At 48.6% G+C, this 15,092-nt stretch overlaps 1 protein-coding gene across 1 annotated transcript; it reads right to left on the bottom strand.

Annotated features, from left to right (window-relative positions):
• Positions 1 to 10,674: 10,674 nt before the first annotated feature.
• On the bottom strand, positions 10,675 to 14,205 carry LOC120390593 (probable G-protein coupled receptor 33). The gene is made up of 3 exons (XM_039513327.1): positions 13,922 to 14,205; positions 12,852 to 12,918; positions 10,675 to 12,080 (listed from the first exon to the last, which is right to left on the bottom strand). Exons 1-3 carry the CDS (start codon positions 14,134 to 14,136, stop codon positions 11,025 to 11,027), a joined length of 1,338 nt encoding a protein of 445 aa, XP_039369261.1. The 5' UTR covers positions 14,137 to 14,205; the 3' UTR covers positions 10,675 to 11,024.
• Positions 14,206 to 15,092: the final 887 nt, after the last annotated feature.

Below are 15,092 nucleotides of genomic sequence, written 5' to 3'. Positions count from 1 at the left end.
AACAGGTGATTTGTGATTCGGGTCTCACCAGAAGTGGTGAAGTCAAACCCCTCAACTGCAGATGTGTCCTGAGGACTGGCATGACCTGGCAACAGCTGATCTACATGTCGCCGCCAGGTAAGATTCTCTGCAGTCCGGATTGTGTAGGAAACAGGTCCTGTTTGAGTGATGATTGTGGCATTTAGCTCTGGAAGTATAATTCTGAGCCAAAACTGGCTGTCCCGGGCTAAAGGTTCGCTCTTTTGCTCTGGGTGCTCGTCTGATAACTTGATTTTGCTGCTGATGTTGCACAATTTGTCGGGATTCAGAAGGTTTCAGCAGATCAAAGCAAGTGCGCAGCTGTCGTCCCATCATTAGAAAGGCCGGAGATGCATGGGTCATAGCATGAGGTGTGTTTCTGTGGGAAAGTAAGAAGGTATCCAGACGCTTTTGAATGGAGTGTTGTCCCCTTGCTGATTTCAAAGCGTGTTTCATTGTCTGCACAAATCTTTCAGCTAATCCGTTGGTGGATGGATGATATGGTGCTGATGTGATGTGGTGTATCCCGTTTGCCTTCATAAAATTTTGAAACTCCTGAGAGACGAACTGCGGTCCGTTGTCACTCACAAGTTGTTCTGGCAAACCAAAACGACTAAAAAGTCCTCGTAGTTTTTGGATAGTACTCTCTGCAGTAGTGGACTGCATTATAGAGACTTCTGGCCATTTAGAATGGGCATCTACTGCCACCAAGAACATGCTTCCTTCAAGGGGGCCAGCGAAGTCAACGTGAATACATTGCCACGGGTTTTCAGGCCAGTCCCATGGGTGTAGGGGTGCCCACTGTGCATTCCTCACACCCTGACATGACATACAAGCTTTTGCCTTCTCTTCAATAGCACTGTCCAATCCAGGCCACCAAAAATAGCTTCGTGCAATTTCCTTCATACACACTATTCCACAGTGACCGGAATGTAGCTGTTCTAACATCTGTGATCTCAGTGGTGGTGGAATAATGACACGTCTCCCCCACAACAAACAACCAGATTGGACCAATAACTCCGTCCTCCTGGACATGTATGTAACAAGGTCAGGTGAGGCCGGAGAGGTTTGTCGAGATTTTCCATGCATCACCAGGTCCATAACTTGGGACAATACTGGGTCAACGCGAGTTGCCTTCTTTATCTGAGTAGCAGTGATGGGTGTATTCTCTACCTGTTCAAAGTAGAAGATTTCCTTTTGGGCACTACCTTGATGTTTGACTGGCAAAGGCAACCTTGAGAAGCCATCTGCATTGCCGTGCAGAGTGGATTTCCGATATTTGATTTCCTATGTGTGTGCTGAAAGTAACAATGCCCAACGTTGCATACGACTAGCAGCTAATGGGGGAATGCCTGTGTAGGGTCCAAAAATTGACGTCAGAGGTCGATGGTCTGTGAGAAGAGTAAACTTTCACCCAAACAGGTACTGATGAAATTTCCGAATTCCAAAAACAATTCCTAATGCCTCACGTTCGATTTGGGCATAGTTAGTTTCTGCTTTGCTTAGAGTGCGTGAAGCAAAAGCAATAGGTCTCTCTTCTCCCGAAGGCATAATATGTGACACGACTGCTCCCACTCCATAAGGGGAGGCATCGCAGGCCAATTGTAGGGGTAAGGATGGATCAAAGTGCGTTAGAACTTCAGAATTTAGCAATGCATCCTTAGCTTTGTTAAATGCAACATCACAGGCTTCAGTCCACTTCCAGGCCTTGTTCTGCCCAAGGAGCTCATGAAGTGGTTTTAACAGTGTGGCTAACTGTGAGATGAACTTTCCATAATAGTTCAGTAGTCCTAGAAATGAGCGCAGCTGGCTTACATTTCGAGGTGGGGGAGCCTCCACAATAGCTTTAACTTTTGCAGGGGCCTTATGAAGACCTGCAGAATCAATGATGTGTCCCAAATATTCAACAGAGGGCTTGAAGAATTCACACTTGTCTTTGCGAACTCGTAGGCCATACTCTTCCAGTCTTTGTAGGGTAGCCTCTACATTCTTTAAGTGATCCTCTTCATTTCTTCCAGTGACCAGGATATCATCCAGATAGCACTGAACTCCTGACAAGCCACACAAGATCTGGTCCATAGCCCTCTGGAACAGGGCGGGAGCAGACGTTATTCCGAAGGGTAGGCGACAGTATCGATAAAGCCCCTTATGAGTCACAATAATCAACAGCTCTTGGGACTTTTCATCGACATGCATCTGTAAATATGCTTGACTCGGATCAATCTTACTGAACTTTTGTTCCCCAGCCAGGCCTACGAACAGGTCATCGATGAGGGGAAGCGGGTATTGCTCTGCACACAACACTGGGTTGACAGTGACTTTAAAATCCCCGCAAATCCGGAGAGAGCCATCTTTCTTCACTATTGGAATGATAGGAGTGGCCCATGAGCTATGGGTAACTGGTATTAGGACTCCATTGGTGACCAGGCGCTCCAGGTCCGCTTCGACTTTCGGCCTGATGGCATATGGCACAGTTTGGGCTTTCAGATATTTTGGTGGACTGTCAGGTTTAATGTTCAATGTCACAGTGATTCCCTTCATACTTCCCAAATCATCTCCAAAAACAGCAGCATATTTCCTTAGTATAGGGGTTAGACTGCTTTCTTCTTTAGTCATCCGGTGCACTTCTGCCCAGTTCAGTTGAATCTTCCCAAGCCAAGACCTACCCATTAAGGCTGGGTAGTTACCTCTCACCACAAACAGTGGCAATTTAGCAGCCTGTCCATTGAGCTCCACCTTAACATCAATAGTGCCCAACATGGGCACAGCTTCTCCCGTATACGTCTTCAGAACAGTTTTTGTTGCCTTAAGTGGAAGATGCTGTAGCTTTTCTTTATACACCGTCTCGGAGACCAGCGAGACGGCTGCACCGGTGTCCAGTTCCATGCGTATAGGTTTGTCATCCAACAATGGGGTTACCCAGTATTCATGTGAGCCCATTGCCAAAGACAAAACATGCAGTGGCACTTCCTCTTGTGATGAGGTGTCACTTTGATCATCATGGGTCTGCTCTAGGGTATGCAGGGTTCCTCTTTTTGTCAGCCAGACCACAGGCCTCTTTTTCTTTTGTTTACAGGCACACTCAATGTGTCCCTTTTTGCCACAGTGTCGACACACCAGGTCCTTACACCAGCATTCTGATGCCTGGTGACCCGGCTTACCACAGCGGTAACATTCTTGACTCTGCACAGTTTTGTGGATCGGTTCTTGTGACCTGGCTGGGATGATTTAGTTGGGTTTGGTCCTGCTTTGAGCAGGGGGTTGGACTAGATGACCTCCTGAGGTCCCTTCCAACCCTGAGATTCTATGATTCTATGATTCTATGACACTTTTTGCACCCTAGGGGATGCACCGATGTATTGCGCCTCCCTTATAGCCAGTTCCATGGAGACAGCAATATCAACAGCCTTCTGTAAGGTAAGCTGAGCCTCTGTCAGTAGGCGCTTCCATATAGCTTCACTGTACAGGCCACACACTAACCTGTCACGCAGGGCATCATTTAACATCTCTTTAAATTCACAGTGTTCTGCTAGCTTTTTTAAAATTGCTACAAATTGTACAACTGTTTCATCTTCCCTTTGGTCTCTTTTGTGGAACCTATATCTTTCAGCAATTACCAGTGGTTTTGGGGAAAAAAATGGGACTGTAAGATTTAGTTGCTGGCTTAACAGGGTGTAGTAAGCTGCGTAGCAGGAAGTAGGTTTTAGCCCCTACAACACTTAAGAATATTGGCACCTTCTTCACTTCTGTAATGTCATTTGCAATAACAAAAAAAGCTCAAAACGCTCAGTATACACATGCCACTGCTCTATATTCTCATCAAAAGGTTCCAGTGGTCTGGTCAGAGTAGCCATGATTTTAGTTTCACTTTCACAGTCAGTGCAAACAAGCAGCTTTTTTGTTTGTTTGTTCTTTACCTTGACTTCTACTTCCTTCTGTTACTGGAGCAGCACCAGAATCTCACCCTCGTCGCCACTTGTTATATCCTTGGGGGGCAGCCGGTTTAGGCAGAAATCACTTGAGGCCAGACAGCAGACAGCTAACCAAACTACCATTTTATTTACAGACACAGAGCTCACCCAACCGGCCGAAACCGGCTGGGCTATCCCCTAATAATCTAACTCAGTAGCCATAGGAACAAAAACCATGACAACCAAATACACAACAGCAATGGGGGTCCGGGACCTGGGGCTTCCCCTAACCTGTCCAGCGCTTCCGCTGGGGAGTGGTGTTGGGGCGCATGGGTTTCCCACACCTTGCCCACCCAGTGCTTCTGCCAGGGCTCTGGGAATTCCTCCTGGATGGGGCATCCATTTTTCCAGGGACCCCCAATTGACCAGAGCCCCAAGGCACAGGCCCCGATGGACCATTGGATAATCTGCTATTGCCCAGCCAGGCTTCTTGAACTGGTAAGGCACGGTGGGCCAGGGATGCACAGAAATGGGGGTCCAGCTGCACCCCCTGGGCAAATATCAGTGCCACCCGCCGCCCCTCGGAGGAAGCTGCGTGTCCAAAGGGATTAGAGCTTCGACGGGGCTTTCAAAGAGGCACGTGCCCCAGAGATGCAGCTGTGGTGCCTGGCATGAGTGTGGCCGGGCTGATGTCCCGGGGTTGGACGTGAGTGTACAGAGAGGAAAGGGCCGTTGGATTCAGGGGACCGCTTGCAACCAGGTGCTGCAGACGCTGAGCTCAGAACCGCCCAAGGCCTGGGAGACCGAGCCCTCTCACAGCAGGTCTGCTAAGGGCGCCCCTGCAGCTGGGCCTGCGGAGAAACCTCTTCCTGTCGGAACCGATGAGTCAAAGTGCTCTGAAATCCACACGCCCACTCGGCTTGGCTTGAAATTGGCCGTCTCTGAGCAAGGCCGGGGGCAGAGTGAGTGAGGCAGGTTCAGAGGCTTGTGATCCAGGGCGCTCAGTTAAATAAAGCCACATGAAAAGGAGCCGCTCTTAATATTTTCACACCGCTCTGAACACCCGTTGCAGACTCTCATGAACTTGGAAAGTGGCACCAAGCCACACGGGCTCTACTGGAGTCTGCGAGAGGAAAGGGCGATTGTTTGATCGGGGATCTGAGGAGATGCAGCCCCCTGAAGATGAGCTGTTCTTAATAGTCACACCTTGCACTGATGCCCCCGTGCCTGAGCAATAGAGGTGGGGATGGGGTTTGTGATGCAAAGTTGGGGACATTTGGTCCGGAGGTTCCCCTGATACAGACCCCTCCCCCACACGCACTGATTGAACATTTTCTAAGGGTTATAATGTTCTCCGGGCAGAGTGAGGGGAAATAGCAAAGAGGCCGTGAGACGGTTCGGATCACAGAAGCCCCTCTGGGAGCTGCCACCTGATGTGCCAAGACTACTTCTGCCCCTGCTTTCCTGCCCTGTCAGCTTAGGATTTCAGTGCCCTGCCCGGTGTGAGCCAGACTCGCTACCCTGCTGCAAACCCAGACCCAGGTCTGAACCACGTTCCCTAACAGCCGTAGGCGTAACTGAAAGCAGCTCACAGAAGTGTTCTTCCCTCAGATGCCCAACACCCAATGGGGTCTAAACCCAAATAAATCCATGTTACCCTGTATAAAGCTTATGCAGGGTAAACTCATGAATTGTTCGCCCTCGATAACACTGATAGAGAGAGATGCATGGCTGTTTGCCCACCCAGGTATTAACACATACTCTGAGATAATTAATAAGTAAAAAGTGATTTTATTAAATACAGAAAGTAGGATTTACCTGTTTCCAAGTAGTGACAGACAGAACAAAGTAAGTCACCAAGCAAAATAAAATAAAACGCGCAAATCTATGTCTAATCAAACTGAATACAGATAATCTCACCCTCAAAGATGCTTCAATAAGTTTCTTTTCTCATACTGGACACCTTCCAGGTCTGGGCACAATCCTTTGCCCCGGTACAGCTCTTGTTCCAGCTCAGGTGCTAGCTAGGGGATTCCTCATATTGGCTCCTTGCCTCTTTGTTCTGTTCCACCCACTTATATATCTTTTGCATAAGACAAGAATCCTTTGTCCCTCTCTGAGTTCCCACCCCCTCCTTCTCAATGCAAAGACACCAGGTTAAAGATGGATTCCAGTTCAGGTGACATGATCACATGTCACTACAAGACTTCATTGCCCACTTGCCAGCACACACGTATAAAGAGAGACTTACTGGTAAAACACACCCATCTGCAGTCAATTGTCCTGGATACTGGGAGTCATCAAGATTCCAAACCACCATTAATTGCCCACACTTTGCATAATTACAATAGGCCCTCAGAGTTATATTTCATATTTCTAGTTTCAAATTCAAGAGTGGTACATTTATATAAATAGGACGACCACACTCAGTAGATTATAAGCTTTGTAATGATACTTTACAAGAGACCTTTTGCATGAAGCATAGTCCAGTTACATTATATTCACTTATTACTATATGTGGAGGGGCCAGACTCACCCCTGCGGCACCTCCTGCTGGTGACTGCAGGAATTAACTCATTCCAGCCCTGGAGTGCCCTCTGCAGGCCAGTAATCTGCTTGTCTGCTACTGGCCCCCATGTCCCTCCCAGTACCCCGGTGCCCCTTTAACTGGGTCTCCCCCTCCCCGGGGAACCCCCACTCCACTATCCCCACTTTGCCTCAGTATTGGCTACTACCCAGTCTCCATCTCGCCCCTGTTCACTGAGACAGACTGCAGTATCCACCACTCATCATCGGCAAAGGGGTTTGGACCTGCTGCCTTTGCCTACCCCTGGGTTGCCCCCTGCAATCCCCAGTACCTGTTAGCCTTGTGCTAGGCCGCAGCCTGGGGCTTTCCAGGCTGGAGCTCCCCAGCTCCTCAGCCTTTCCCCAGCCCTGCTCCACTCAGGTACCCGGTCTAGCTCCCTGCAGCCAGGCCCTTCTCCCTCTATAGATGGAGAGAGACTGACTGGGCTTCTGGCTTCCCTGGCCTTCTTATAAGGCCCTGGTGCTCAGTTTGAGGCGTGGCCCTCAACTGCAGCCACTTCCCCAATCAGCCCAGCCTAAAGCCCCTTCCCAGGGCTGTTTTAAAGCCCCAAAGGGCAGGAGCGGGTAACCACCCCACTACACTATATTTTTATAAAACCATATAGGCTGCAACGTCACAGGCCGAACTTTGGGAAACGTCGAGCCTGGATGGCCCCTGAGCTCAGCTACACAACGGGGCCGAGGGCCGGTGCAGCTGTACTGCAAAAGTGTGTCCGCTCCTCAAGCTGTTCGCACCTCTGCTAAATAGCAGTTCACACCTCTGCGAGGTTCAGCTTCCACCGGAAATTGAGGGTGAGTAACACTCACGTTGAACTGACACGTGGGGGCTTAGAGACACAGCCACTGCTCTTTTGAATGAAGCATGGAGATGTTTGTGTTCTCGTCCCTGTTATCACCTTTGACCTGGTGTCTTCAGCCACAAGGGGGCTGAATTGGGACCACAGACGGCATGTCAGTCCTGTGCCAATAACCGATTCTCTTGGTCTCTGGTTGTTCTGAACAAATGAGGTGGCAGGGGAAGGGGGAGACAACAACTCATTTGATATGACCCCAAATTATTATTATTAGCTAACGAAAAGGTGGGGGAGGGATTGTTTTAGCCCAAACAACATGGTTTTTTTCCCCCTGAGCTTGGTTTTTACACATTTGAAATGAATAATAATAATAAAAAAACAATTAAAGAATTTCAAGCAAAGCTCTTTTGAATAAGAAAATCAAAATGTTTTATATTGAAAATGTCAGCTTTTTGGTGGTTCAGGGAAACAATTTGGTAAATTTGACACTAATTCATTAAATGTTTTGGTGTCACTCAGTCTACTGTAACTGCTAAACACCATTTCCTCACAGAGCTGAGGTTTAAACCCAGGAGTCCTGGCTCCTTGCCACACCACAGTAACCTGCTAGACCCTACTCATCTCCCAGTGGCAGGAGAAGAGCCCAAGAACTCTGAAGTGAGGTCAACAGATCTACACTGATTTACACTGGCTGAGGATCTGGCCTGTTTGCTCCATGCCCTACTGCCTTACAGGCTTAATATTCCAAATAATTGGTGATTATTTGTTATGTTTCTACTTTGGGGTGTTTCCCAAATGGACACAATTAAAGAGGCCCAGTTTTCCAGAAGAAGGAGGTGAACCCTTTGTGAACATCAGGCCTGTTGGAAAGTGTTTCAAGTCAGTACGTGATTCCATATGCTTGGAACCCTTCAGGTACTAGACCATGTCAGATCTCATTGGGTTTCAAGACATTGTCATACCTAGAACTCAAGAGGTTTAAGAACTAGGCTAATATCCAGAATTAATGTGGTACTATTGTTTGTGTATATATATATATATATATATATATATATATATATATATATATATATATATATTTACTTATATGAGTATATGTATACACACACATACACACATTTAAAAACACAATAGTACCCCAGGAGTTCTAGACATTTGAGTGATTATTGCAACACTTGGGTTCTTGCTCTGACAAAAAAACAATTAAAACCCAAACTGATCCTATGTGGTCTAGGATATCGTATATGAGGTTGGAAACTAAGATGCTCAAGAGCACATAGGATATTTTTGGGTTTTAAAATCTTGGCAGATCTAGAACCCAAGAGGTTCAAAAACCAAGCAAATATCTAGAATGTACAGGATCCTATTGGCTTTGGAAACTTAAAATGGCTTGGAAAACATGATGTCTAAATCTAGCCTACATCAGATCGGATCGCAGTAAAAACACTGACAGACCTGGAACCAAAGAGGTTAAGAACAGGCCAGGATTCCTGGAATCCATGAGATCCTATTGAATTCTGAATCAGCGAGAGGTGGTATTTGTCATGTTTGGCAGTCTTGTTTCATCTGAACAGTAGCAATGGAAAAAGATTTTTTAAAACAGAGGAGCTATGTGCATGTCTAACTTACCTACAGCCCTCCACCCGGGGGTGGTGGCCCACACAGGCCTGGCTTCCTCAGATACCCCAGTGGGTCCAGCTGATAACTGGTACAGCACCCCAACAACATCTGCCTGACCTCTGGATGGAACCAGAGATTCCAAGGCCAGAAGCAGCATGGTGGTCCTCTAGTCTGACCCACTGCAGAACATCTCTGAATTAATCCTTAGTTGAACTAGAGCAGACCTGGTAGAAATACCATCCAGTCCTGCTTTTAAAATTGCAGTGATAGAGAATCGACCGGGGTGATCTTTTTAACACTTTATCATCTTTTGGATGTGCTGGACCCCAGGCTTGGACAAGATTTTGTAACTTAGCTAGAGCTGGCAAGTGAGATCTTCACAGTTTCTGTAACCTGGGACCAGAGGTGCACAGGGCAGCTCACGTTGAAAAAGCCTAGATCAGGGTGGGCTGCAAAAAGGAGAGCAGATTGTCCCAAAGCTGGTGATTAACACTGTAGTTAGATTCACCCACCAGGAACAAGCTGTGCTCCAGATCTGCCACACTGCTCATCAAGAAGCAAGAAAGAAAGAAAGAAAGAAAGAAAGAAATCCCATAGCCACTTTTATTGCATTCCAGTCTTAGGCTCCCAATCAGCAAATAGGTCCAGTACAGTGAGAAGTTACTTAAAATTCCATTCACTGTACAAAATGTTCTTCTGATCCCCAAAGGGGGTTCGGATCTTACCCAAAATACAACACTGCCAGCCAGTTCTTGATGAGCCATCCAACGGGCTGGATAGTGCTGATGTAATCTGTCTGGGGGTGTCAAAGCACAGGTTTGAGATATCAATATAACACATATATTTACAACTCATGATACAAAGAGTATGCATACACATAAACAAGATTATCTTATTTATCAAATGATAACTTTTCCACTGATACCTTACATGGCATATCTGGTATGTTTCATTGTAATTTCGTTTCCATAATATTATGAATGATCACCCACATTCCATACAACGTCATTATTATTAGCTTGGACCTTACCTCTTCACCACCCTGAAGTGTTCATGGGCAGGTGGTTTCTCTGGAGTAGCTCTTTATTCTGCCGGCTTGTTTTCCTTATCAGCCACTCTGAAATTAAGCCAGAGCCTCCCCACACTAAATATCCCAGTGATTGGGTCACATTGTGTTTGTAAATTATGTCAAAGCTGCCAAACAATTTTTACAGAAACTATGCAGTTCAAGGAAAACCTGGGAATCATTATTCTTAATTTTTATTTCTTTAGTGCTGGGAGCCCCAGTCCTGGCCCAGGACCCCGCTGTGCTACACAATCTACAAACACATAGCAAAAAAATAGATCCAGTCCCAGAGAGCTAAGTGTGTAAAGATATGAAATGGAAAAAAACCTCAGCTGGGATGTAGGAGACCTGCGTTTGTTCCAGTTCTGCGATTGGCCTGCTGGGTGAAGTTGGCCAAGTCACTGCCCCACTCTATGCCTCAGTTTCCCCATTTGTAAAAACTGGAAGACTGCTCCTGACCTCCTTGGTAAAGTTCTTTGATATCTACTGATGACAAGCACTGGAGAAGAGCTAGATATCGCTATAGTAATACACAGACTCTTCTATAATATATCACACCTAATGGATTAAAAAACATTTGGAAATCTAGAAGCAAGATTAATGTTTTAGCAGATAATCTGGAACCTGCTGGATTCTATGTGGTCTGAAAACACTCTAGAATCCAGTGATGTCCTAGATCCAGTCAGGGACCTAAACTCAACAGACTTTGAGTTTGAACCTATTGAATGGCTGACAGTACATGAGATTCCGGAACCAGCTAGAGATGCACAATCCAAGAGTCAGTTAGGTTAGAACACATTGAGAGACTTAAAACTAGCAGGGTTCTGGAGCTGGCTAGCAATCTGGTGCCACTGGTGACCCACTGAGTTTGAAAAAATTGAGAGAGAGACAGCAGGGAATCTAGAACCCAGGGACACTGAGGGGTTTATAAACATTGAGATACATCGAACCCATCAGGTTTAGGAAACAGCAGAAATTTAGGAACAACGGGGATGCCAAGTTTTCAACTCTCCCTAAGTCTGGGCACCTTCAGACCGTCTCTTTTCTTATGTTCTCAACTTCTGACCCGTGTCTTCCACTAGACTCGGAGCCACTGCTTCCGAGATCATCGATAAACGCTGCTTTGACGAGAGTGAGAAGAGACGTCCTGAAGACCTGCCAGAACTTCTCCCCTACGAAGAGGTAAAGGATGGGGGAGAAGGAGGCATTGAAGCAGGATGTCAAGGTGTGAATGACCAAGAGGACACCTGTCACCGACTCTGGCACCTCCTTCTTGTAGAGCTTCAAGCCATGGTAGAGGTGGTAGGGAAGCCAGCCGAGGAAGAAGGAAACCACCGCGGCTACCATGACCTTGAAAGGCTTCCCAGCCCACGCCAGCTTCTTATCCTTCATCTTCAGGCCCACGCGGATATAGCATCCCACGATGGTGCAGAAAGGCAGCAGGAAGCCCAGCAGGAACCGGACCATGAAGATGGCCAGGTGGACCTGTCTGCCCAGGTCCCGCGGCTTGGCTCTGTTCCAGTCTGTGGAGAGGGCGTAATTGTTGATGCAGATGATTCTGCCCCCGTCAACCACATGGGTCTCCCGGAAAGCCAGGTAGGGAGCACTGAGACCAAAGGAGGCCAGCCACACACCCACAATCAGCTTCCAAGCCCGGGGCACGGTGCGGTGATTCCGGGACCAAATGGGATGGTGAATGAGAGTGTAGCGGTCCAGACTGATGAGTGTGAGAAGGAAAACAGAGGAGAACATGCCCATGGAAATGAAGGCATTGAGAAGCTTGCACATGGCCATACCAAAGACCCAGTTGAAATCCAGGAGGACATAGATGGCGAAGAAGGGGATCAGCAGGGTGAAAAGCAGGTAGCAGGAGACCAGGTGAAGGAACCAGAGTGTGGTCACCGTCCTCCTCATCTTCATCCCCAGCACCCACACGTACAGCCCATTCCCCGCCACACCCACCAGGAAGGTGATGAAGAGCAACAGAGCAGAGGCCAGGTGAGAGGTCTTCATGATCTCCGCGGTCTTGTTGAAATTTGCCGCTGTGGTTGGTGGGAGTGCCATGATATCTTGTTCCACTGTGCCCTGGGAAGAGACAGAAGAGGGGTTGGAAGGGATGACAGTGAAGGCAAAAAGGGAGAGTGGAAGAGAAGAAGGGAGAAATACCAGAGTGGGTTAGGAAGGTAACATTGGAGAGGACCTCGCTGGGCACCCTCTGGTCCTCCAGGATATCCAGGCTGGATATTCCCAGGAAGTGGGCTAAAGCTGGTGGAACTCACTGCTACAGAATAGAGCTGTGAGCATTAGGGAAGGACCAGGGGGTAGCAGACATGGGGGGAGTGGTGAAGGGGACACTCTAGTAGATCAAATATGCAGCTATGCAGAGAATACCACGTAGCTGTGATCTGAACATCTGGCTGGCTCAGGGGAGCAGGGAATGGGCCCTGGGGCCTTTCCCCCCTAGGGTGGCCAGCTCTAATCTGCCCCAGGGCAGGGCATCAGGCCTACTCAGTTAGGTGAGGATCAGTGCTGTTGACTCTTAGCTGGTGCGAGTGCAACTTACTGCTACAGGAAGAAAAAGCCACCCCTCCCCCACCCCATCTCTTGTGCTCATCTGCTTGTCACAGGAACTGCTGCTACACCCTGACTCGAGAGCGTGCATGGTCCTTCTCACCTCACTGTAACACAGGAAGCCTCGATCCACCGAGCTGCTTCTCTTTCCCACAGCCCTGCTGCCAGCCCTGCAGCAGGGTCCTCTGGGCTATTGCCACTGTCAGGGACTGCACCCCTCACGGGCTTGTTAGCATGGAGTCCTCTGTGCTCTGCAGACTGGCCTAATGGTTAGAGAAGGGCTGCCTGGGAGCCAGGACTCCTGGTTTCTAACCCCAGCTCTGGGAATGGGGTGGAGGTCAGAACTTCTGGGCTGTGGGAAGAGAAAGTGAGGTCTTGTGGCTTAGAGCAGAGGTTCTCAGTCAGGGGTGCGTGTATCCTGGGGGTACACAGAGGTCTGTCAGGGGGTACATCAACCCATCTAGATATTTGCCTAGTTTTACAGGCTACATAAAAAGCACGAGTGTAGTCAGTACAAACTACAATTTCATGTAATTATTTATACTGCTCTATACACTATACACTGAAATGTAAGTACAACATTTATATTCCAATTCATTTACAAATATATGGAAAAAATGAGAAAGTAGCAATTGCTCAGTAATAGTGTGGCTGTGACACTGTTATATTGTTACGTCTGATTTTGTGAGCAAGTTGTTTTTAAGTGAGGGAAAACTTAGGAGTACGCAGGAGAAGGGGTACAGGAGTCTGGTTGAAAGCTTCGTAAATGGGGAGCGGCTCGTCGGACTAACATGAAATAAGGAGGGAAAATTTACCCACGTCACAGACCTCACCTACTACCTCTGTCTATTGAGTGCCCCATGGGAACCCCACGGTACCCAGTGGCAGGGAGTCTCAGAGGCTAACCCCACTGATACCCAGTGGCAGGGAGTCCCCCAGGCTAACCCCACTGATACCCAGTGGCAGAGAGTCTCAGAGGCTAACCCCACTGATACCCAGTGGCAGGGAGTCCCCCAGGCTAACCCCACTGATACCCAGTGGTAGGGAGTCTCAGAGGCTAACCCCACTGATACCCAGTGGCAGGGAGTCCCCCAGGCTAACCCCACTGATACCCAGTGGTAGGGAGTCTCAGAGGCTAACCCCACTGATACCCAGTGGCAGGGAGTCTCCCAGGCTAACCCCACTCTTACTCAGTGGCAGGGAGTTTCATAATCTATCCCCATGGATACCCAGGGGCAGAGAGTCCCACTGGTTTGCCTTTACAATAGCAAATTTCTGTGGCTTCTAGGGGGCCTTAGCAAGGAAAATCCCCTTTAGACCCAACACAGGTCCCTCTGCTCATTGTCTCTACTCACCTGGGTGACGGGTGGTGGAAACACAGCCCCAGCGCAGAGAGAGCCTCAGATGGCGTGTGTTTGGCCAGCAAAGCATCCGTGTGTCTGTCCTCTGCACCCCAGAGCCCTCCCCTGTGTGTTGAGTTCACTCCTCTTAACTCTGTGTCTTCTACATGCTCCACCCCCACCTGCTCTCTGAGATCCACAAGCTGCAAACTATGAACGGAAATGATCATTGGACACTGTCTTAGCAGAGAAACCACCTAAGCAACAACCATTGCTTTGAAACTAGCCCCACTCCCCTCCCAGAGCCTGGCATAGAACCCAGGAGTCCTGGTTCCCAGCCCCTCCTCTCTAATGCACTAGATGCTTGGCCAGCAGCTCAACTATTGAGGCGTGCCCCATGAAGAGGAAGGGCCTGTATTTTGCACAACTCCTTGGGTGCTGGGCTGCCATGACCCAAAAATAACCCAGCTCTGTTAGCTCACAACAACATCTAAGTCACAAATGATGCAATTCCCAGGCAAGGATTGGGAAAGTCTAGTGGTTTGGAGTGTGGGGAGGGGTGGGGGGTGGGGACACTGACAGTAAGGACCCCTGGGTTCTGTCCCCAGCTCTGAGAGATGAATGGAGTCTAATGGACTAGCGCAGGGGGCGGCTGGGAGTAAGGACCCTGGGTTCTGTCCCCAGCTCTGGGAGGGGGGTGGGGCCTAGGGGTTAGAGCAGGTCAATAGCCGTGAGGGGTCCTGTGTTATCTACATGTGGGTCCATCCCTGGGTGAGACAACTCATGTGACATCCTGCCCCTTCCTGTTCTAGATAAAATCTCAGTCACACCCAGCCCTCCCCAGAGTGTTCGTTACACAGTCCCCATCCTGAGAACCGGGACCCTGAGAACCCCATAGGGAACCCAGCGCTACTGGGAAAACAGCCCTCAATGTCATGGTACATGAGACCAAGGTTGAATTCCGAGGGGAGTGATGTCTAGGGGTTGGGGGGGGAAGGGGCTGGGAGCCAGGATTCCTGGGTACTATCCCTGGTTAGGAGAAGGCAGTGGGGTCCAGTGGTTAGAGCAGGTCTGTGTGGTTTATCAGAAACCAGTGGTTCTGTTCCCAGCTCTGGGAGGAGAATGTGGTCCAAAGGGTTAGCTTGGCGGGGCTGGGACTCAGGACTCCTGGGTTCTGGCCGTGGCT

This window comes from Mauremys reevesii, linkage group 24 (assembly GCF_016161935.1).
Source record: "Mauremys reevesii isolate NIE-2019 linkage group 24, ASM1616193v1, whole genome shotgun sequence".
Classification (NCBI taxonomy): domain Eukaryota; kingdom Metazoa; phylum Chordata; order Testudines; family Geoemydidae; genus Mauremys; species Mauremys reevesii.
Note: the sequence above shows the minus strand (reverse complement) of the source record. Positions and strands in the feature narration are given on the sequence as shown.

Excerpts from the sequence above, each read along its gene's own strand:
- LOC120390593 (XM_039513327.1), bottom strand. The coding sequence starts at position 14,136 with ATGATCATTTCCGTTCATAGTTTGCAGCTTGTGGATCTCAGAGAGCAG. Across the intron at positions 12,919-13,921 it reads TTCCACCACCCGTCACCCAG|CCCAGAAGTTCTGACCTCCA; the intron begins GTGAGTAGAGAC and ends CTCTTCCCACAG. Across the intron at positions 12,081-12,851 it reads CCAGGAGTCCTGGCTCCCAG|GGCACAGTGGAACAAGATAT; the intron begins GCAGCCCTTCTC and ends GTCTCTTCCCAG.